The following is a 25,224-nucleotide window of genomic DNA, read 5'->3' on the forward strand; positions in this document are numbered from 1 at the left end:
TTTACTTTCTTTGCAGTTTTTCATTAATATGTACAATAAAGAGCCTGAATTGATATTACTTAGCTTTATTACAGTGTTGCTTTGGTCTACTTTTTTTTTTACTACTAATGACTTCATTATACCATTCATTCATTATATGACCGGAGAAAGGTAGTTTGCCATCTCTCGGTCGGTGGAGTGTCCTTGCCCCAGGTGGAGGAGTTTAAATATCTTGGGGTCTTGTTCACGAGTGAGGGAAAATCGGAGCGTGAGATTGACAGGCGGATCGGAGCAGCGTCCGTAGTTATGCGGTCGCTCTATCGGTCCGTCGTGGTGAAGAGAGAGCTGAGCCGAAAAGCAAAGCTCTCAATTTACCGGTCGATCTACGTTCCAGTACTCACCTATGGTCATGAGCTATGGGTCATGGCCGAAAGAACGAGGTCCCCAATACAAGCGGCTGAAATGAGCTTCCTCCGCAGGGTGGCTGGGCGCTCCCTTAGAGATAGGGTGAGAAGCTCGGTCACCCGCGGAGAGCTCGGAGTAGAACCGCTTCTCCTCCACATCGAAAGGAGCCAGTTGAGGTGGCTCGGGCATCTAGTTCGGATGCCTCCTGGACGCCTCCCTGGAGAGGTGTTCCGGGCATGTCCCACTGGGCGGAGGCCCCGGGGAAGACCCAGGACACGCTGGAGAGACTACGTCTCTCGGCTGGCGCTGAACGCCTCGGGGTCCCCCCAGAGGAGCTGGAGGAAGTGGCTGGGGTGAGGGAAGTCTGGGCATCTCTGCTCAGTCTGCTGCCCCCGCGACCCGGTCCCGGATAAGCGGAGGAAGATGGATGGATGGATGGATGGACTTCATTATATTATTACTGCCTTTATTTTAAAATCGATGTTTGTAGTGCTGTTTTTTATTACACTGAAAAAGCTTTTTTTAAATGTTTGCAATAGTGACTGTTTCCTTCTTATTATTATTATTGTATTATGCCATTATTAATATACATGTTGAATATTTGATTGTGCTTTATTAAACATCTAATGAACAAAAAAACTTGTATTTTAAAACGTTTTCTATAATCAAACGTTTAAAAAAAATTAGCTGTATCGATATTGATATCGGTGATACTGGCCCTACATTTACTTGGTATTGGATCAATATCCAAATTCCCAGTATCACCCACCCTTATTTCACAAACAGCAAACTTTCATCTACTTCTGACTATCCCTATTTGAAGAAAGAAATACTCAGATATGCCATTTTAATCTTAAATTCTTTGATAAAGTCCTCCATAAACAGTTGTGATGCAACAAGAACATGTTAAAAACACTAAAAACATGATTTTCACTGGAGTAAGTCTCTAAATACTACAATTAGAAATGCAAATTAACGCATAAACGCTGACATGTCATTTTATAGTTGTGTAAATAATGCTTAATTATGCATTACCTAACATTAATAAAGGGTATCTTATCATAACGTGTTACCCTTTGTTTGCCAGTTCAGACGCAGAATGAAGAGGAGAGCAGCACAGCGGGACATGGAGCTTATGGTCTGCCCAGCGTATTTTCTATATCACAAAGATGATCTTTTTAAAACATCTCCTCCTGATTCACCTTGATTTGAATAAAAAAATACTGAGAAATGCAATTTCAAGAAAAGGGTCTTTAATTGAACGTGCTGTCATTTCCGTTCTAGTGTAAGTTATGACATAAAAGCTATATGTCAAATGCTTAAAAAACGGTGTAAATATTTTTACACAGTTACGCTGTTACGTGTTCCTTTTGTATCTGTCGCTATGACTCTTTTAGAAAACTGACTACATGATGGATGTCTTAGCTGTGAGATGCTTTTTTTTAAAATCAAGGTCAAGTGCTTTAAAATTTGGAAACCAGTGGAAAGTCTGTGTATGAAATAATTGGAGCTAACGCGTGTGACCACCCCTCTGCCCATTAGGTCTCAGATGTGGCAATTGAATTTTTGAACCGCTCTGGTGAGATGAATGGAAAGGTAGTTGTTTTCTTTTCCCTTTTTCTCTTTATTTTCATCTCATTATCTTTTAAATTCAGCCCCATGCAAAGCTTATTAAAATGCCTCTCTACCAGTAAAAACAAAAAACAGATTCTGTGTCTGTGCTGGTTGTTCTTTTGCTAATGGCCTTCTCTCTCCAGGATGACACCTTCTTTCTAGTTTATCAAAAAGGACTTGACCATTTGCTGAGGATGGACACCTCTCCCTTTCATCCTCCATCACGTCTGCAGTATCAAGTCCTCGTGGGCACCTTTAATCAGACACTGAATAACAGCCTAATTCAGCTTCAGCCGTGTTCCCTAAGGCCAAGAAGAAAGAGATAAAGATTTGTTTTATGTATAGAGTTAATGATGCAGGTTAAACTTGGGACTCTTTCGAGCGCCATAGTTCAAGAACAGCATGAAGGAGCTGTAAACTGACAGGGAACAGCTCAATTACTCCGACTGGGACTGTTTTCAATCACCATTTCATTCCAAAGTGATTCCTTTTTATTTATCAATTTATTTTTATTTCATTTTAAAAAAAATAATTGGATTTCACAATAATGTCCTTAAAACCATGATTTTCTCATTGGGAAGGAAGAAAGTGAAGAAGGTATGGTGGCCCCAAAGTTCAAATCACATCAACAAATCACTCAACGCGAAACATATTAAAGATCGCAATGAACTTTAAAAAAGGAAGACAATTAATTAAACAAAAAAGCCACATTACATTTTAGAAATCAAAACCAAATTCCTAAAACCAAAATGTATTTAAAAAATGAAACAAACGAAAAAGGTTTTAAAAAAAAAATTATTTCTAGAAATCACAATAATAATGTTAAAAAAAAAAAAAAAAAACTAAAAGAGCTGGAACAGGTAGGATTTATGTCACAACACTGATTGGATGATGATGTTTTTTTCACATTGTCAACCTAATGTTTGATTATTTAGCACGACAGTACGTTCCAACAGACAATATTTCTTTCAATTTCTGGCCACTGCAAAAGTTTGGTGATTAATCAGTCAACTCTTTACCACAGTTTGGACAAAACATTCTTCTATAATCCCTCTTCTTTTGTCCAAGAGTACCCACTTTTGCTGGTTTTCTGATTTTGTTTGATTTTTTTATCATTTGTTTTCATTCAGGAAAATTATTTTTAGTATTTTTATTTGTTTTAATTTCTAGAATTTTGTTTTGATTTCTTGAATGTTTTTTTTTTTTTACTTGTTTTGCTTTTTTAATTGACGTGATCATTATTATGTATGTGATTTGCACTTTAGGTCCAGCGTATTCTATGATGATGAGGATGTTTGAACAGATGAAGAGACAAGTGTTGTCAACTTCCTGTTGAAACATTCCTGGTTTGAACCCCTGCTTCTGTGTGTCAAAATACCTTTGGGCAAGGCACAGACAACAGAAGTGATATTTTTAGTTTACCGTTTTTAGAGGAAAAGAGGATACAGAAGATAAAAAGAGATTGATAAACATATAACAGAAGAAATTAAGCAGCAATGACAACAGGGAATATAGGCGGAAACAGGGCAACGACTTAAATGATGAAAAGACCAGGCCTAGCCCAAACAAAATAGTTCCTTTAGATCTAAAATACATATTTTTTTCCCCTTCAGAATGCATATCAAAGGTTCATTTGCAAATAGTTTCAAACTTTATTTTGAGGAATAGGAACCATAGAAAGCCTGCATGGAAGGAAAGGTTCTTGCCAGCTATCCTCAGCTGCTCAGGACCCAGAAACTGTTGAAGCCGTTGCATCATCTGGAACACTGAAAGCCACAGTGTGTGCCCAGAGGCTGGCCAGAATAGAACATCAGTGTCATCGTGGGTCTAATCCCCTCTGGGTTCCTCCCACCCAGCACTCAGGCACAGGTAGTGAATATTTTAAACCATATTAATTTCTCCATCCCTTGACAGGTCCCATAATGCACCGCTGCACCTCTCCCTCCATTGCTCCGCATTTTACCCACAAGGCCGGGGGGCTCTGTCACTGTTTAAGCTCAAGCGGCTTGTTTAAGCGCCATGATTACGCATTCATTATTTATTTAGCGAGGGTTTACACAGCACTCACTCTATCACACATAATTAGTGTGTCTTAATTAGGCTCTGCTAACGGCCGGAGCTGTCGTTTAGCTGAACACAACCTGCTGCTTTTACCTAAATGACTCTTCTCTAAGGGATCAGCTGATACTGGAGCCGGTTCAGTGCAGCAAACCACACCGGACACCAGCCCTGCATCACTTTGAAGAGAATCAATGTTAAAGTGGACGCTTTTTACCAGCTGCTGCAGACAAATCCGCTTCAGGGATTACAGACCAAAAATTCTTCTGCTTGGGGTTCTCCTGATTTCTTTCAACTTTTTTTTATTGTTGGTTACTCCATGTTTTGCAGCATGCTCACAATCTAATAGAGCCGTTCATTTAAAGTTCAGTGGGTTCATAACAGTTTCCTCTGTCTTTATATTTGAGCAGTTATACAGCTCATGGCTGTTAATGCCCTCAATAAAAGCGATAAGCCCCAACAAAAAAGCTGTGGTCTGGAAAGCTGAAATAGGACACTTAGAGTTCCACTCCGATCATCTTTAGATCTATTGTAAAGGCATTCCCAGCGCCCTTTTATTTGCCTCAAAATTTTAGAAATCTGTAGTTTTCTATAGGACATAGTTTCTGCAGAGAGGCAGCAGTTCATTAGAAATTCACTTCTGCGTTGTGGATGGGACTGTTGGATTCCTGCCTCCTTTTCCAAAATCCATAACACTCTCCTGCTAGCCTACAGCCTCTCCCACCTCCAACCTAACATTACCAGTGCAAAAAAAATGGTAAACAATATTGGAGCTATCCAGCTGTACAGTTTTGATCAAGATTCCAGCTCAGACAAAGAAAACAAAGACCCACATGGATCTATTTGTCTACTAGTGGATGCATCAGAATGGAGAAAAAGCAGGGAGCCTGCCCATCGTGTTTTCTACGTCACAAATATGATTTTTTTCAGACAACATTTTTTCGTTCACTCCTGATTATTTGAATAAAAAAATACTCGGAGGCCATTTTTATCTTAACTTTCTTAGTAAATGTCCTCCATCATCAGAAAAATACCTCAAACACCAAAAGAAAACTCCAAATAATCAATTTTCATTAGAATGGATCTTTTAAAGATACAGAATATCTGCCACAAATGAAGAAGAAATATCACTAAATGAGTTATTAGCATTCATTTTGCTGTCACACAGGGATAAAAACATGTTGTTTTTTTCTGTGTATATCTGACTCTTTAAATCCTAAACGTTATTCTTTGGGTTATCCTTGGTGCATCTTCGGCTTTAATTGTTTAGGACATTTATCTATTTTAATGACTGCTTCCTAAAGCTGTCTAACACTGTCTTATTCAATGTTTTTGCAGTTGTTTTTTTAAAGCTCTATAATTTTTGTCTCTTCAGATTTTTAGATTTTAGTAGCTGCAAAATCAGAAGAATTCAACAAAGTATTAAAACATTATTAATCAAAGTGAGAAACAAGCACTTTGAACAGGAATGCTTTTAATTTCTTATCTGTCAGTCAAAACCTCTTGTCCATCTGCCCACATGCGTCCTTGGTAAATAAATAACACTGAAATTAATTTAAAAATCTTTGTGTGTAGTATCAAAAGTAAAACAGTTGCACTAAATATTCCCCCTTAACACGTCAGATTTAATGTAAAGCCACAGTTTTGTTATTGAGGTTTATCTAATGTTTTTAAGTGCTCATTTCTTAGCTCAGAAGAGTTCCTTAATGAGTCCTTTAGGCTAATTCCTTTAATTTGACGGGGCTTTTTTTGTTTTTCTTTTTTATTACAAATAAACAACCCAGCCTCACTGGAAAACACTGATGGGTAGATAAAACTAAAATTAAAAATGGTCAGAATCCGTAACTGAGTAGCTGCGGACACACGAGGAATGCGACTCATGTCAACAAGGCACTTAACGCCCATTCTTGAACAAACATTTAGCCCACAGTGTTCAAACTGGACAAGCAGGGACGGGCTTCTTCTTCTTTTTCCTTTTCTACTGTTTACTAGCGCCTGTCGGCCATCAACAGTTGGAAGAGTCTTGGTGTAAAATATCCAACCAGTGCAAATCTTGTGAATCTTGCTCCAGGCTTTTTCTTCCACATCTCTATTCGGAGATAAAAAAGACTTGGTGTCATAGAATTCCAGCCAGGCACAAACCACAAAATACATTCATTGAGCACACAAAAATGTTTACGCTCAAGCATAAAAGCAAGTTTTGTGCTAAATCCGAGTTCCTGATTGGCCAAAGTTTTACCTGGTTTAAACTTTCACTAGGCACATATTTGTACATGTTTGTTGTAGAAGCTTGCACTGTTAGATATGAATATAAGAGTTTTAAACACAGAAACCCAAGATGCACATTTATGCACACATATATACTTGTCATTGGAAGTGGTTTCTTAAATTGCACAGCGCAATGAGAACGTAACTTCAGTTGGCGACATTTTCTCTGTGTTGTGTTGGACATCCTGGCATACAAGTCATGACCAGAGAGGTGTTTAGTTTCTAACTCCAACCATGTATTTTTAACTTCAGGCCATTTTCCAGTGAGTGCGGATGGTGGAAAATGTGTGGGATGCGTGTCTAAGTGGGCCCTGCAGCACGTGAGTCAGCATCGGTCCAACTAGCAAATGAGATGTGATTCGGAAGCAGGGGTTAAGATCATGGGATCGTCCCACCAGCTCCTCTCAGAGACTGTCAGGGTTACCAAGCAGGAGAAGTTGAAATCAGCTCGAATTAGGTTACTGTACTGACGATGAACAAGTGACAGCGTTAACAGATTTCTCGCTGAATGATGCAACACAGCAGAGCTTCACTCAACCCTTAGGGCTGTTGGTTAGTCTGTGGAAGAGGAGGAAAAAAAATAAAAGTAAAACGGTAATGTAAAGACAAAGAGCTGTGCTTCTCCGTGCTTACAAAAGAGAATGGAGTAAAGAGGTTGTCAGGTGTGGAAACAATAAAAGGAGGCCATGAAGAATAAGGGGCAGGCTCAACTCCTAAACCTATCCTTTTATTCTCAAAAAGTGAGCAAACTGCAGGGATTGGAAAGGTGATGTGAGATCACTCGTAGTTTTGCCTCAGCTTTGAGGCAAAGGAGCGTCTGAGAAAGGTGTCGGTGACAATCGAGTATAAAGATGGAAACAGAACTGTTGGCGGAGCAGCTTAACAAGCTCAGGAGGAAAGGGTTGGACACTTTTTCCTTACTTTTTCCTTGGAGAGGTGCCTTAATAGAGCCCTCATTTCAGGCCTGCCACTCAGGATAACGAGAAGAATAACCACAGTCCGTCTCATTCTTGACTGTTCTTCCTCTCCGCCTTCCCTCTGACATTTTCTTCTTGCTTTTTGTCCTTTCCACCGCCTCCCCCTCATCAGGCCCATCCTCATTTGACTCCCTCTGCAGAGGTATTTTTGTCATTTTACATGCTTTTCAGTCACCAAGGTAACAGTTGCAGCGTAAAGGCCTGACCTCTCCAGGAGATGAAACATTGTTTATGCAGCGCTCCTTTTGAGAGGAGCATCATTTAATGAAGAAAGCCGTTCCCATCTACGATTCAACAAAAGCTTCCAGATTGAGTGGAGACAGCTCTTGTTAGCGGTCTGTCACTGGTGAAGTTGTAATTGCAATGATCCGGCATTCTCAACGGAAAAAAAAGGAATGAGAGACTTTTTGCTTGTTGTACGTCTGGCACTGCGCCCCACATGAGTGCGGTAAAGTCCAAGCGACGGTTGACTTTGGAAACGCCTATGTGAAGTCGGTTTGACGGCAGAAGCGTCACGCCATGATTTGACTCGACAGGTTCGCTCAGATAAGAGAATCTGTTGTAGAGGGCGTAACCCTCTGTTGTTGCTACCAGACAGTCAAGTATTCGAGATGTCTGAATGAAACCGGCTGAAAATATCCAATTTGCATATTTTTAGTTCTATTTCATCGTCAGCGGGGGTTATAAATAGAGCGTGGCTGTACTTTGAAGTACTTTGTGCAGTCATAAATGAGCAATTCAAGCATTTTCTTCCACGTACACCTCTGGAATTTTCCTCCCATTTTTAGGCTTCTGTTCTTTTTATTAAGCTGGAATTCAGAGGCAATAGGATATTTCTTCTCATCCACTCATTTTCAACATGTTTATTGGAGATTCATGATTTTTGTTGAGTGTGATCTTAGCCGGTCTCAAGGGGACTAAGTGAGGTACTCACACTAAGATGATTAATAAATTGTTAAAGCTCCAGCAAAGGCTCGCAAGACTGAACAGGGATTGGAAAAAAAAACCCTGCATGTGACTCTGACAAATGTGGGGAAATTTTAGACGGATAAAGCCCTAATCTGCAGGACATTTGATCAGCAGTTAATCTGCTGCAGAAATTCTATTAAAAGGCGGAGGGGCTCATTAGCCAATAGATCTTAATCCCATTACTGGCTGGGTGGTGGGGGAGTGAGTGGGGCCCAGTGCCTGTCGCTCTGTGGGGGATTCTGTAGCCGTACAGTTGTGGAGAAGGTCACACACGGCACACTGCCATTTTCATAATGAGAGTGGAGCATCATGCATCATGCGCAGTCATAAAAAAGCCATCACTGGCTAGGCAGACACATTTAATCACGGTGCATGTCTGGTCCTAACATATTTAGCCGTGCTGCATAATAACAGGCTTTATTTCCTCTCTTGTGTGGGCCCGGCCCTTAGTTTAATTAAATGTTAGCTGGAATATCAGGGTAATCTGTCTCCCTTTGTGTATTATGCTTATTGTTGACGCTTGGATTCCACTTGGTCTTGGTCGATGTTTTCAGGGTTGTAATAAAAAGGCTTTAGGCCTGGCAAATTGTAAACGGAAAGAAAAGCGTGACAGTGGCAAAGAGAAACAAAGAAATAGATGAATGACAACGAACGACAGCGAGACAAAGACGGAGAGGAACGCTAGAGCGTGTAATCTCAGTCTTGCGTTGAGTCGGAGGGGGTGGTGGAGTCAAGGATTTTTCTAAGTGGAGATCTGTGAAAATAAACATCATCTCCATCAACTGACAGCCGCCCACGGACGCCTGCCAGAAGCTGCGTCAGAGCTCTTTGCTGAGCGTCTGTGCGCATCACCATGGAAAGAACTTGTTTCCCCCCCAAGTCAAAGGGAAAATTAAAAAATGTATTTGTTTACCTGAAGGTCAGCTACACTTTACAATTCCACTTCCTTGTCGGAATTTAAATCTGCAAGAATAAACTTTTTGTTGGGTTTTTATCACATTCAGATATTTTTTATTGATAAAAGTCGAGTGATGTGGCTGTGAAACTGTGTTTGATCTCTAATGCCTTTGGACTAGATTCTTCGAACACATGCTGTTTGATTAATAGTGAACCAGTCTGTATTGAAAATGCTCAAAGAAGCAAGACTGTTTGGCTCAATATCTCATTTATTGTAAAAAGTAATTTTGAAAGGCGGACATATTGACCGTGTACTGATGTCTTACTGTCTCCCCTCTCTTGTGTTTCAGATATTGATGAGTGCGCAGACGGCTTTGTGGAGTGCGATAGTAAATCCACTTGTGTCAACTTGCCCGGCTGGTACCACTGCGAATGTCGCGATGGCTACCATGACAACGGCTTGTTTTCCGCCAATGGGGAATCGTGTGTTGGTATGTATCTCATTGTAGTAGACAAAATTATTAAAAATGAAAAGAAAATGTAGAATTTTGATGTAGATGTAGGTTAAAAATACACATGGCTTTGAAAATGTTCTTCTCATGTAGGAAGAAAGCTGAGAAATAAATGTTCTGCTTAGATATAAACTTTGGTTAGGATTTGTTAAAAATAGAGAAGAACATGACCTTTGTAAAATTATGATCTAAGAAATCCTTTTCATATTAAAAACAATAAAAATAAATGTATTTAAACACAGTCATTTCTACGGTGGCCCAGAAGGGTCACAACACAACACTTTAGATTTCACAACATAACACAAAATAACACACTACAATTTGTCACAACACAACACTTTAACTCACGACACAATAACTCACAACACAACACTTTAACTCACAACACAATAACTCACAAGCATTTTGTGGGCGTATGTTAAGGTTCTGCGGACACAAACATGCATCTTGTGCTCAGAATTTAGCATTTTTGGACACAATTGTTAATTTTTTGGCCACAAATTAATATTTTGTGGGCACAAATCTGTAATCAGTCGGCATAAAGTAGTACAAATATGCATTTGTTGGCATAAATTAATATTTTGTAGGCATTCATTTGTATTTTGCGGCACAAATAGGCATCTTGTAATTGTAAAAAATACTAATTTGTGCACACGTTAGTATTTTTACAATTAGTATCTTGCGTGCACATAATGCTTATCTATGCCCACAATTCACTAATCTGTGCACACAAAGTGCTAATTTTAGTACACAAATTAATTAATTAAATATTTTGTGGGCGCATATTAGTATTTTGCTTCCACAAAATAATAATATGCGCCCACAAAATACCAATTAGCAATGTCTGTGAACAAACTAGTATTTTTTTGGCAGAAATTTCAATTTTGTGTACACAAATGAGCGATTTCTGTAAGAAAATTAGCATTTTGAGCTTATAGGTAAGTAGTTGGAATTGAGAATAATAAGATATCCATTGTGTCCTTACAAAAAAGTAGTTTGTTCAAAAAAATTACTTATTTCTGCTTACAGAATGTTTGTTTGTTCTCACGAAATGCATCCTTGTGAGCACAAAATGCTAATTTAATTGCAGAAAATGCTAATTTGTGAGCACAAATGCGAATTTCTGTTAACAAAATACTAGTTTGTTGAGAGAAATTGCTAATTTGGGTGGGCAAATGCTAATTTTTGCCCACAAAGTGCTAGTTTATGTGCACAAAATGGTCATTTTTGCCAATAGTATACTAGTTAGTTCACAAAAAAAGGCTATATTGATCCGATAAAGTGCTTCTCTGTCCACAAAATGCTAACGAAATGCCAACTTTTGGCCAGAAATCACTATTTATTTGGTTACTAATTGTTGCCAAAGATGGGAATTTGAGGGAACTAGTTTTTTTTTTTTGTATGTGTATTCTTCCTACTAAAAATGTCTCCTTTGCAGCCTGTTCTTTTTCTGGGATCTTCTGTGTGATTCAGCCTGTCAGAAAGCATGTCAAAGCTGTCAAAACGGAAACCCTCAATCTAAGGCAACATTGAAGCAATGCTTGTAACAATAGCTGAAGCTCTTTTACGCTCACTGACCTCATCTTTGCTTTTAGTTTCAGCCTAAATGTGAAAAAAAAAACACATTTCAAAGATAAAAAATCTGCCTGACAGCTATAAGATTATAATTTGACCAAAAGTGGGTTTCCGGGCTACCTTGTCGTTCCAGTAGTGTTTGTGAAGTGGTGTGTCCTTATATTTTATGACTGCTACCGATATTTTTATCTCATGAATTTGTAATCACACTGGAAAAAAAAGGAAATGCAAAACCCACTTGTGTGATTGTTGTGCTCCTTGCAGATATAAATGAATGCAAGACAGGGAGAAACACCTGTGCCAATGACACAGTGTGCTTCAACTTGGAAGGAGGATATGACTGTCGGTGCCCCCACGGGCATAACTGCACTGGCGACTGTATCCATGACAACAAGGTCAAGCACAGTGGGCAGATTTGGGTGCTGGACAATGATAGGTGCTCAGTGTGCTCGTGCCAGGTAAGTAGAGTGAGGTGGGGAATAAAATAAAAATGTAAAAGAATAGAAAAAATAGACAAAAAACAATTCTAAAGTGATGCTTTACTGTTTTTTTTCTGTTAGAACTCTTTTCATCCAGCTTCTTTTTTTTTCAAGCTTTGTTTTTTCTCCATCTTCCAAGTGTGCAAACAAAGAGCAGGAAAACAAGTTTAAACTTGCTCTGTTTGACTGAAGCTGTCCCCCACGGGGCCAATCAGCAACAAATGTCAGCTTCCTCTGTTGTACAAGCACACTCCTCTTCTCCAGACAGTGTGTGACATTTAAAAAAATAATGAAGCAAACCAGCAGAATGAATGATACTTTACTTTCTGTTTAATTAATTAAGATATGAGCAAAACCGTGGCACCTTCAGGCTAATTGCCAAATGGACCGATGGCAGCATACGTTTTCAGTTACTCTAAGTCATTTGGAAAAAGTGATCCTCCTTGACCTTTAAGGGGGAAAAAGTTTAAAATCTTGGATTTGTACTAAATCATATTTTATTCACCGCTTCACTGGAAAGCTGAAATTGTTAATTGTAGTTTGCACTCAGTCATGGTTAATAATTAAGTAGGTAGTGTGTGTGTGTGTTCATAAAGCTGCACAAATCAATATTTTATAATACCAGTGGGGAAAATAAGTTTAGCAAAATGTGCTCAGTGGCAAATCCACAATACTGAACTACTAAGTTTGCCTCCCAACTGGTGTGTAGTGACAGAGGACACACCAGCAACCTAAAAAAATATAAACGTGACAGTCTGTGTTGATGTACAGTCTCTTCACGATCTCTCATGCATTTTTTTTAATAATTGAGGCACAAAAAATATGAAGTTGCAGCTGTTTTTCCTAAAATTTGCAATGGTTTTTGATAATACATTTCAACAGAATTAGTTGAAAACTTGCCCAGGTTGTTGTTTTTCCCTCCAGTTTATTAAAATGCAGTTTCGTGTAAACTTCACAAAAAACAAATAAAAAGAGATTATTTCTAAGCTGGTATTTATTTTTGAATATTTCTTTATGTTGGTGCAAGAGCAATTTTTGAACAAATATATAATCACAGCATGTTTGATCAATTGTATACAAAAACAAACCCCATTATATTCATATCTATTGGTTTAATTGTAACTACATAAAAAGTGAAAACGCTGAAGTTTATTAGTTTTTCTTCTGTCTAAATCAAAAGTGTAACTTTAACAATTTTTTTTGTGTGATTAAATTGTTTCATTTCAGTTTAAATGTGTCTGTTGGCCACTTCACCTTATTGCTGTTTCTTTGATTTTGTTGTTTCTTATCTTTAAACTTAACTTGCAAGTTTTTCAATAGTGACTAAAGTCTGAAATTGATTTTTTCAATATTAGAAAGCAGTTGTTTCTTTTAAAAAGATTATTTTACTCACCTTTTCACAATCTGACACCGGATCCCGCAGGTAGCTACTAGGGGTTCACCGATGATCAGTACAGAAATCCATTGTCTGTTCACAACAAAGGCGATTTGCGTTTCAAATATGCGTCTGCTTTTGTTTTAACCCTCAAAGTGGCTGCTGGACGTTTGTCCAAAAGTGTCTTTATAAATCGGACGCTCCTGCACCGTGTGGGAGGAGCCACTGTCAAAAGTTTTTCTCGCCCTCCTCATGAAAGAAATAGAAGATGTTGAAAGATCCGGTGTATTTGTATTAATGAGCTCCACAAAGTCGGCAAACTACTCATTGTAAAGCCTTAGCCCATTTTGATGAACATAGAGCTGATATTCTGGTCAGGATAAATGTTTTTAGATAAGTGACCTAAAACTTCCTGCGGCACACCTCTCCATCTCTCATGGCACACTGGTGTGCCGCGGCACGTTGGTTGAAAAACACTTGTTTAGCATATGGTGTTCACACTCGACTGATGCTACCAGATACTGGCACATGTCCGCCCCCTACAGCTAGAAGAGGTTTGGTGCAAAATTTGGAAATCTCGTGAATCTTGATCCGGCTTTTTTTTTTTTTACGGTTCTACTCTGATATATGAAAAGCCTTAGTGTCATAGAATTCCTTACGGGTACAAACCGCAATTGTTTAATTCTTCCTTATGATCATTTGAAAGGGAATATCAAAAGTGAAAGCGATGCCATTCATACACCATGGTCAAAGTTCGACCTGATTTAAGTCTTGAGGTGCGTTCAATGGACGCTCGTATTTGTACATAGGGCCCGAAACGTAAAAACCTGTGTGTGAATGCAAGAGTTTTGTGAAGTGCGCATGTACGTGCAATTACATAGACTTTTCATTGAAAGTGGTCCCTTGAACATGCGTTCCCGAGGGCAGTGTGAACGAAGCTTCACAATGCAGCTTTACATTTTCATGTATCATTCATGTCTTTGGTCCTCAAACCTCCAAGAATATAAAGGCCCAGACGCAACAAACGTTTTTGTTTAGTCACAAAGTTGAATTTTAGCTGCCTGTTCGATGGAAGTTGGTTAGCGCGATCACTCAGGAGACAAGAGTTTTTAAGTCAACATAGCTCAAAATGTTGTTTATTTAGCTGCAGAAGCTGAATTGTATCATTTTACATGAATGGGATCAGTTAGACTGGAAATTCGTCATGAGAGAAATAGTTCTAAAGTGTGGTAAGAATCTGCATGTTTTCCAAAAAAAAAGGGACCTACAAGCTCTCAATACCTTCAAACCTATGATCTTGTTTATGGTGTGGAGATTTTAAATTGGAACACCTCCATGATGAAGCAGTACTAGATTAAACAATTTGGAAAGAGCCTCTTGGAAAACAAGCCTTCTTGCAAAAAGGGGTTTGCAAGAAAAAAAAGAAAAATCCATGACTCTGTTTAAAAAAATGATCACTTGAAGTTAATAACTTTCACTTTCAGTCAAGCGTTTTTGATAAGAGATATGGAGGAATTTTTCCCACTCATCTTTGCAAAATTGTTGTCATTCACCCACATTTAAGAGTTTTAGAAAATAAATTGCGTTTTAAGGTCACGCTACAACAAATCACTCAGACTCAGGTCAGGACTTTGACTCACAGTCTTCATCTTAGTCCTTTGCAGCTTTTCCAATTAGAGAATGAGGATTTTTCTAATGATCACCTCATAGGTGTGTCGACATTTTATCTGGAAACGTCATTTTGCCACTCCAAACTGATTTTACTCCATTGCTATCAGGTCACATGACAATACTTTGAATTCCAGCATTTTAGTCAACCAATGCTGAAAGGCTGAGAGTAGGGGAAAGTGATTAGACAGGATTAGTGTCGGTGGCAAATGATCAAGCAGCAAATTATTCATTTGATTACAAGGACCAAGACAGAAGTGGCTCCCTAATTAAATGATTCATATTAATTGATTTGAGAGATTGAAGAGCTGCCTGTCAAAAGCGATTGTATTGAGGTGTTTGGGGAGTGGAGGAGTAAACATGTTATTGTTTTGGGAATGATCGGACACAGTTAGAAATTAACTGGAAAACTGATACAAACTTAGAGGGAGAACCAAGGTCAAAGGCTGCAGGAAAGTCAAAAACTAAGAAGGGAATGAAGCTCTGAAATAGAGATGGTTAATTTATTCAACAAAAAAATTACATTTTTTGGTGTAACATTGTTACACATTTTTTTTGTGTAAAATCTTGTGTAACATTTCTAAATGTTACACATCTTTGTGGAGATGGAGGACGTACCGGATTTTCCACACTATAGGGCGCCCCGTAAATGAACAATCAATTTTCGAACTTATGTCATATATAAGGCGCACTGAAGTAGAAAGTGTTTTAAGCAAAACAAAAGAGTCTGTCAGACTCTATTACTGTATATCTTCCAATAGTAGCCCTTGCGTTTATTCCAAAACTTTGGCAGCCGGTCCGGCGTTTATTAGAAACACGGGTCTATTGGAGACCGGTGTTTATTGCATCACAGACAGAATGGTGATGGCTAATGGGTCAGGAAATGCAATAATACCAGATGAACATTTTAGGATTTATTGAAATCATGAGAGCGTTGGAATTTTGTTATGATTACACGGGCTGCAAACAAGCTGATGCCGCTAAAACAAATGTTACTGTGACTATGATAACTGCCAACCTTGGTAGTAACACGTCAAAAAAAGCCACGTTAGCGTATTTACAATAACACACAACCAACCAAATTTGTTGCACCTGTAATATTAGGTTGGAGGTGTGAGGGGCTGTGAGCTAGAGGGAGAACATGTGAACAGAGAGCTCTCAGCAACAGATAAGGGATGGGGGGGCGGGGTTGCTCCGTGCCAGTTTTCTTGTCCACAACTCAGGGGCAAATTTCAACTGAACTGCTGCAAATCTTTTTTATTTTTATTTAGCTTAAAAACAACATAATCATTATTACAATTCCACTGGGAACGCTTTTACAATAGATCAGACGTGTTGGAGGTGTTTTTCCTTTTTTAAATCCAGGTATTTTGTTTTCTATTGTTGTTTGGAGATGACTAACTGGTTTCAGTACCTAGCAGAAAAGGATTGCATAGAAATCTATTCATGATTTTATACATAGGATGTTACAGAAAACTTCTCTTATTTTGATCCAAACTACATGTACTGATTTATTCTGTAATGCATTTGAAGAGGTTGCAGCACATCAATACAGAGAAACATATTTGAAGAGTCAATGAATAAATTTCAGAAATTTGAAAATCTCCTTTGGATGAACAGCCAATTGGCTCTTCCTCAAACACCCCGATGATGATGATGATGATGATGGAGGAATACCCACTGTGCATTAACATTCCTTAAATGTATTTCAGTCTTGTGTCTGAAAATTCAAGCTGAAAAGCCATGAAAGCGAACCCCATAGGACTCTGAATTCAATGCCTTCATTGCATTATTTATCAGAGACGTACTGCATGTGGCTCATTGTAGATGAGTGCAATCCTGCATTCAGTGTTCAACTGTCCGTTGCTCTCAGGCTGGCCAAGTGATGTGCCGCAGGATGGTGTGCGACTGCGATAACCCCAACGCTGATCTTTTCTGCTGTCCCGAGTGCGACCCCCGCCTGAGCAGCCAATGCCTGCACCAGAACGGGTTGCTCACTTACGGCAGCGGCGACACATGGGTGGAGAACTGCCAGCAGTGCCAGTGCCTGGTGAGTGGAGGTTTACCATTACGCCTTAATGACTGTAATTCTCATCGGTTAGCTTTTAAGACCCAAAGCCTTCCAGGCTGGCAGTAAAAATATTCTAAACATTAATTGTTGCCAACAGATAATATGTAACAAAAATCCAAGTCTACATCAATCAATCAGCTTCCTTTATGTGTCACTTTTCATGTTAATATTAATAAAACACAATGTTTTATCCACCTCAAGTGCATAAAAACACTGAACAGTGAACATAAAAACATTTGAAAAAACACAAACGATGAGAAAAAATTGTAATAAATTGAAAAGCTGTCATTTCTGTTTGATTAAAAAATACCAGCAAGCAAGAAAACATTAGAAATATTGATAATGAATAAAAAAAAAAACCAAATCAAAGATAAAAAAAGAATGCTTGTAGAAAAAAATATGCATGAACATTTTACCCTTTGGGCTCACAGAGAGGTCTGAGACTTTCCTGCGGGCCACCTCCATGCCACGTACAATTTCTGCCCGCAGACAACCTCTGCATAGCCGTAAGGGCATTTCTGACTTAAGCATAAGATGATGAAAAGCTGCTGTAGTTATTTAATGAAAGATTTCCTGAGACATGATTTTATTGCTAAATGTTGATGATTATTTTTGACCCTCTCCATCAAATTCAGGTCCAGCAATTACAATTTCACTCTTATTTTGATTTAGCTGCAAGGAATGTTTGACTATCTGTAAATACATGTCATAAGGAGAGATGACCTCATATAGATGAGCATCATCAGCGTAGCTGCGGAAATTAATGCTGCGTCTTCTGATAACATCCCCTAATGATAACAAGTACAAGTTAAAAAGGCGGGAACTAAAATAGTACCATGTGGTACACCATGTAAGTCTGTTTTTTTTTGGGGAGAAGTCATTTTCATAAATACAATTTTTTTTTTTACCAGTGAGATGGGATTTAAATCAAATAAAAACGTATCAGTAAAAAGTATCATTAAGGGCAACCATGTCATGTAGTCTGGTTACAGGAATTAAGTGATTAACTGTACTAAATGCTGTGCTGAGACAAAGTAAAACTTAGACAGAAAGATTTTTCCTGCATCATTTAAGAGTTTAGTCCCTTTATATGACTTTAAAACCTGATCTGAACTTTTAAAAAGTTCATAAAAAATCATCTAAAATACTTAAAATTCTTTTAGATGTAAGCAAGTTTCCCAAAAAATGTACAGGTACTTAAAAATGCTAGTGTTGAGACTGGTCTGTAGTTATCAAAATGTGTAAAACGTACATTTCTTTTCTTTAAAATGAGTCTCGCTCTTTTGTGAAGGATGCAAAAATGTCTTAAGGGAGCAATGGAAAAGGTGTACTTTCTACAGAAAGTCAAGGATAGGTACTGTGTAGCAAGAGAGGACGCTAATTAAAAGAGGAGAAAGGGCAAAAAAAAAGATTGGTTTCTCATGTTTGGTTTGTAGGAATTGAAAGAACCATGTTAGAGCTACACCTTTTTTCTCCAAGCATGCATTCAAGGTTGAAAGACAGCACCCGTTTGCAGCATGAAAGTGTGTCAAGGAGCATTACTTGTGTTTCTTAAAAGGAGTCTGCTTGTGTTGATTGATGAGTGTTTGCTGCATGTGCCCCTTCTGGTTCTTTCAAGTGTCCTCCACTGAATATGAAGCCACATTTCTAACAGCAAACAAAATAACACAGTGCTCACCAAATAAATGTTTCACAGTGAGACATGTGTACTTTGTACTCACATCCATATCTGGCCTGACCTTTGGTGAGATGTACACTGTGCCTTTGTTGGAGTAACGGTAAAAGATTTTTACAAGTGTTTTTCAATAAACCTGACACCTTCCATCAATCCTTTGACTTGCAACAGCTTTCTTGCAAAATGCAAAGGAAATGCTAACATGGCTCCACTCTGTCTTACCTGTTTAATTTCCTTTATTCAGGCCTTGACTAAATTTCCTTCTTTTCATTCACTCTATTGCTTTTAGAGATGAGCAATCTCGGTTGCTAACATATTATAACTCTGGCTCCAGACTGACAGATTTTTGCTCTGAGTAATACAGCGCTGCCATCCATCTTCCCTCCTCCCCCTCCATTGTAATTCCGTCCTGGCGCTCCGAGCTGAGGGCTGTTTTCTGGATTTCTCACAGCGCTCCATTATAGCTGAGACTGAAAATCACTGCTCAGCTGAGAGGCAGTGGGAACGCGCAGCCGGCTGAAAATGGGCTGGCTCCGTCCCCCCCCCCTCCGCGCGCTACGGCCGTGCTCACTGCAGGCACTTACACGTGTTGACACAAACAAATTTGAGAAGGCAAACATGCCTGTCACAACACCGGTGCACACATACAGCGAGAACACGAGCGTGTACACATGTTTGAGAATACCTGCATATCCATCACCACGGCAACACATACCCTGCAGATGTCCAGGCTAACACACAGGGAGACTTTAAAAGGCTCTCAATTAAATATGTGCAGATCTACGTGGAAAGAGAAGGACCCCTCCAGCTCTCTCCAGCCTGTGAAGAGTGGGCTGCTCCTGCGGTACCCCACCACTGCTCCAGTAGCGTGACAGGGACGTGAAATGAACCTTGAATGCTGCCACACTTAGCACCGCAATGGCAGCCCAAACTCAGCGGGGGGGCTTTAAAATACTCCAGCTGATCAGCAAGCCACGAACCAAAATCCTTTTCTCCCAAACACACAAAAGATCCTGGCCTTTTTCTTCTTCATCTCGTTCAATTTTTTGTTATGTTGAGGTAAGGCCTATTTCTATTACAGAGCTTTTAAAAACCAATTAAGGTCAGAGATTGTTGGAGACTAATTTCCAAACAAAGATAAATGTCACCAGTTTTAATTCGTCTAGAGGCCCTTTTTGAAGCATTACCCAAAGTAAAATTGGGCATCAGCAAAGAGATTAAACTGCAGTGAGACACCAGAACTGCAGAATGAAAAGGCAGATTAAAATTAATAGCCCTCCTAAATGTCACACGGAAATCAAAGGCAGACTTCAGTTGTTGTCGGATAGAGTTGTCACGCAGCACTTGTTGTACGACAAACTTCAGTTTTTTCCTTTTGTGAACAGAGGCCACATCTACCCTATATTCCGAACTTTTGGGCGCACCAGTTTATGATGGCAGTTGCGAGGCTGACTGAATATTTACCCTTTAACACTGGCTGATTCTCACGAGATCTTGTTGTTTTGGTGCAGAGTGTAAATGGAAATCAAAAGTCAGACGCTGAAGGACGCTCATAAATAATTAAATAAATATTGTCTTGACATTTTAAATCGATACAAGTATCACCAAATGAAAAATCGTGATATATCGCCGAATACCTTTTTTTCCTACACCCCTAGTATTTATATCAGCTGTAGCGCTCAGCCTTGTTTGCAACACGAAAAAAAGAAAAAGACTTATACTGCTAAAACAAACATTACTGTTACAACGCTAACTCCCAACCTTCTTAGTAATCCATTAAAAAAGACAGTCAGGCACCGCTGCACGTTAGCATACTGTCAACCTTGTTTGCATCTCTTACAAAAAGAAAGGCTGACATTTTGTGCAGAATCCCTCTCAAAATCACTTTAACATCAGTAGACACGACCGGAAGTAATTCATATAAAGCATTCCAGTTTATAAGGCGCACAGTCAATAGTTGAGTCTACATGCAATCTTGTGCTTTCCTGTGGGGTCCAAATGACCCCACAGGATAGCACAAGGGATAAAGGAGGAGGATTCTGACTTAAACAGCGGGCATCAGCTCTGCAGGACTTTGTGCTTTATTATCAGACCTAATTCATTCCGACTTGTCTCATATGCTGGGTCTGAACATTTAGATTGAATGTCCGCCGTGGGGCTCATCAAGCTTTAAACCCAAAATGAGTGCCTATTGTGTCACCTGCTAAATTTAAACGGCTTAAACTTTTATGTCTTTACCAATAACTAACATGCCAGCACCGTCAGGGCGGCAGAAATGAGTCGGGCCAAAAGGCAGAGATGCTCAAAATATATGAGGCGTTTTTCTTGGGTCGGTAGAAAATGACAGCAGTAAAAATCCGATGAAGCTTTCCGTGCTGAACGTTTGCTGGGAGATTAATATGGAAACAACAATGAGACAATTAGAAGCCTGCAGCATTTACTTCTCCAGCTCGTGGAAACCGCTGACTTTGAAGGAAGATTGCTCTGCTCATCTATATTTTCTAGGTAGTTTAACAACTTCTTTCTTCCCTCATCAAACAGAGACGCTCTCTTTGGCATGCAAATACACACCGTCAGGAGAAAGATCTGCGTTGGAATGAATAACTTATTTAAGCGTGAAAAATGCACTTGCGCTGAAATATTTCCATCTTTTCTCCCTGGCACAAAGTGAAACCCTCTCCTCTTTTCCTCGCAGCAGGGGCAGGTGGACTGCTGGCCTTTGCCGTGCCCGCCCGTGGACTGCGAGTTCACCGTGGTGCCCGAGGGCGAGTGCTGTCCCCGCTGTGTCACTGACCCCTGCCAGGCCGACACCATCCGCAATGACATTACCAAGACGTGCACAGACGAGCACAACATTTCACGCTTCAGCGGCTCCTCCTGGATCAAACATGGGACAGAGTGCACCCTTTGCCAGTGCAAGGTGAGTCGCCACCGGCAGATACCAAACTGCAAATTACACCTCACCTCTCTGAGTCAAAGAAATCCTTTTTTTTTTTTTGCAATGAAGAACCCCTTTCAAAGAAAAACAAAAGTGGTTTCGTTGGGCCTTAACATTTGCACTCTAAATGGAATTTCTGCATCTTTGCAAAATGACTGTAGTTCTGCAAACACAAAAAGGTGATTTTAGAAGTTTTAAAAAGCAGTGCAAATGTGCCCCACATGGAAAAGGGTTCTAACAAAAAGACTGAATTCCAGGTTGTTTAGCAAATCAAAATAACTGCAGTAATTATTCTGAAGGAGGAAACCAGAAGATGTTTGTTTTGAGAATGTTGCCATTTTTCAATCTATAATTTTTTTTATTAGACACGTTTTTGGATTTTGATGCAGTTATTTACTGAAAAGCAACTAAATACCGCTAGTTTTTTTTTTAATCTGGCCATTTTCCACTAGTGTTAAAACAAACTGAATAAAGGATGGTGTCTTGACTCTTTGGTTTTTTTTTGGTTGGGTCATTGAGATGTCTTTTGGTTGCCCGGCAACCTCACAGTGATGACAGAATTCCTGTTTCCCGTCTCAGTGCTCAGTATTACTGCTCCTAGTTCCCAGAATGGTTCTTTAAATAAAAATGAGCAGAAGTTTTGGACAGAGATAAAACTGCAGCGAGGGAACATCTGCCAGCCTCTCCTCTGGCACTGCTTGACTCATCTGCAGCGTCAAGTTTGAGGTTTTTTTTTTTTTCCTTTGTGGAGCAACAAACAAGGAGGCAAGATCTTAAAGAAATATAGGAACTTCATTGTATTCATCAGTTTTTTGTTAATCAGTACTGAGCAGTCATCTGCTGGGCTGAGAAAACTATGAAGACAATGTCCTCTTTGTCATAAGTTCGCAATTAATTCTTTTCCTCATTGTTGGAAACTAATCCACTAAGACTGACTGCCATTTCTGGGTTACCAAGATAAAACATAATTATTTTTCCTGATGTGAACATCATGGGAAATTCTCAGCTGAGACCTTTTTAAGAAGTTTAACTTCACTTCCAAAAATGGTGCCTTCTATCTTGTGGTGGCTTTCCAGTAGCAATTTGCCCCAACTGATGATCCATGACTCGGTGACGAGTCACATTTGAATTCTCCGTTGAAAATTGCGTCCTTGGATCAGCTGGTGGTGAAACGACACCCAGAGGAGCTTTAAATGCCAAACCGTGCCTGGTTGCAGCTTCGCTGCAGCCAGGCTGTAAATTTCATCTGCAGGGTCTCAGAGCACTCACCCAAGGTTAAAAGTGCCACAATAATCCACCAGTGTTGCCTTCCTTCTTTTTGCTCTCATTTTCAGAATGGACACATCTGTTGCTCAGTGGACCCCATGTGCCTTTAGTCTTGGCAGATCTGAAGGCGCCTGTACAGCATTCTCCGTGTACAAAAAGGAAAAAAAAAAAGGAAAAACACACTTTCACATCTTCTCACTGTTCTCGTGATAGGCCCGGGTCAAACAGTGTTTGCACCGTCATGGCTGCCAGAAACGGAGGTTACTATTCAGGTCTCCATTGAACACATATTCGAGCCTAAACATTCAGGTATCATCTCTGATTAGCTGCAGTTTCTAGGTCTTCTTGTTTAATTCCTACAGGACGCAACCTGAAACTTTGTCTTTAGGACGAAAAAGAAAGAAAATGACTTGCAAACAGTATTTGACCTTCGCCTTCTCCTCAAACCCTTTGTACCAAATACAAACATGTATCATCCAAAGCCGATGATGGACTACATTTCCCTCAAAGTCACTCTCTTGTTCTTTGAGACTCACAGTTTCCCACTCTGAACCATCACCACATCAATCTGTAAGATATTACTATAACTGGCATGACTGTGCTTGATGTCCAAATGTTTCAGCTGATTTTTGAAATTCTCAGTTATGACGATGATGAAGATACCTTAGAGTAAAGGCAGTTAGCATAAGGTTCTTTTGGCACATTTACCGGCTGTCTATATTATGTGGTGCTTTGTAGCATTTTGTTCCATTTATTCTTTCTTTGTAACTTTTCTTTTCGAGCTTGTTATGGTGTCATAGTGAAATAAAGTATTTCCATTTACATTTAACTTGTGGCTCTTTGATGAGTTCATTTTTTACGTCCATAATGCAAAAATGTTATTTTTGTGAGTGTGACTGAATAACTATCATGATAAAGTCAATTCTTTTTATCTTAAAAATGAATAGAAAAACTCACTAATTGGTCAAGACTCAGGCTTGGATCATCGCTCAAATAATTAAATTGAATTCATTTCTTCAAAAATCAACAGCTCACCACCAAGGTTGTGTCAATGAGATACGGAAGAAACATCAAACAATACCAGATTAAAAACAATTTTTATTATTTGATTTATTCCAAACAGTTCAGATCATTTGAATGAAACCGAATGTATTTAACCCTTGTGCTATCTTAGACGACCCCACCCTTACATTGACGTGTTCTCCCTACCATGACAAAGGTGGATAAAGGTGGAAAGATTTCATGTTATCCATGGACACCAATAAAGATCACAAATCATTGAAGACAAAAGGTTCAGCGCACTGTCTTGTGGGTACTAGATGACCCAACTCCCAACGTTAAAGTGCCTAGGTTAGCACAAGGGTTGCTCAACAGATTACACATCAGGATTAAAACCACTAAAACCTCTGTTAAAATGGAGCAAACAAAATAGGTTAGTGACTGCAACAGAGAGGAAGCATGAAAGACAGACCTTTGAGTCATCTACCTGTCATCTATCTTGTGAACTTTGCGTGGTATTTTAAACCTTAACTTGATCTGTATTGTAATTGCATTTTATTTTTGTGTATAACTGAGTAAAATGTGCAGTATGAGGGCTTCCATTTGTTTAGGGACAACAAATGCTGTCATACCAATTCTTTAAACAAATTTGACTCATTTTTATGGAGCCCGTGTCCTGACATTAAGATATAAAAATATATCTTGTTCCCACAGATTAATATCTTGTTCCCACAGGTTATTATGTCGTTCGCACGAAATACTATTCCGTTCCCACAAGATACTATTCCGTTCCCACAAGATACTATTGCGTTCCCTCAAAATACTATTACGTTCCCTCGAAATGATTAACTCGTGCGAACGCAATAATTATGTCGTTCGAACGCAATAATTAATCCGTTCGAACGCAATAATTATTCACGTCATAAGTCATTCACGCGGATATGCTCTCTGTACGCCGGCAAAAGCCGCTTTCAGCGGTAACTTCCGTGTCTCTGTGACCCATATTCGTTCAAAAAAGGAACATGAAAAACAAAAATGATCACTTTATTACCGTCTCAATGAATATAAGAAAAATATCAAAAGATTTATGATAACTAGGCTGCTTTGTCATACGATAGCTCCTGCTAGGCTACTACTAGCTCCGCCGCAGAGCTCTCTGATCATATATGCCGGCATTTGGGCAACTGGCTGGTCTTGTCAGACAGCTGATATTGTAGTTTAGGGTCGAATAGGAATAATAATATTCAGGACTTGTCTTTTATTAACTTTAGCAGTCAGTATCTTTACATTCGAAGGCTATTAGGCTACATGCTAACTGACTAGCCGATCATTTCCTGTTATTAATTTACGTCATAGATTTACAGCAGATACCTTCACATTTCTGTCTGTGTGTGTCTCATTACATTGCATTGAAGACACGGAGGATGTTTAAAGAACAGATTTATTTATTTTAAAAAGCACAGAAGCATCCATCGTATTCACGTTCACATCTGGTACGC

The 25,224-nt window shown here is 39.2% G+C and overlaps 1 protein-coding gene across 1 annotated transcript in view; it reads left to right on the plus strand.

Moving 5' to 3' along the window:
• Positions 1–23,555, plus strand: part of nell2a (neural EGFL like 2a) — a 96,299-nt gene extending 72,744 nt beyond the window's left edge. The window contains exons 16-20 of the mRNA XM_004069509.5: positions 9,518–9,658; positions 11,519–11,712; positions 16,650–16,826; positions 21,218–21,442; positions 22,795–23,555. Coding sequence (XP_004069557.1) covers positions 9,518–9,658; positions 11,519–11,712; positions 16,650–16,826; positions 21,218–21,442; positions 22,795–22,836 — 779 coding nt within the window. The 3' untranslated portion in view covers positions 22,837–23,555. The remainder of the gene's footprint in view (positions 1–9,517; positions 9,659–11,518; positions 11,713–16,649; positions 16,827–21,217; positions 21,443–22,794) is intronic.
• The last annotated feature ends 1,669 nt before the right edge of the window (positions 23,556–25,224 follow it).

This window comes from Oryzias latipes, chromosome 6 (genome assembly GCF_053564925.1).
Source record: "Oryzias latipes strain Hd-rR chromosome 6, Olatipes_Hd-rR_3.1".
Classification (NCBI taxonomy): Eukaryota; Metazoa; Chordata; class Actinopteri; order Beloniformes; family Adrianichthyidae; genus Oryzias; species Oryzias latipes.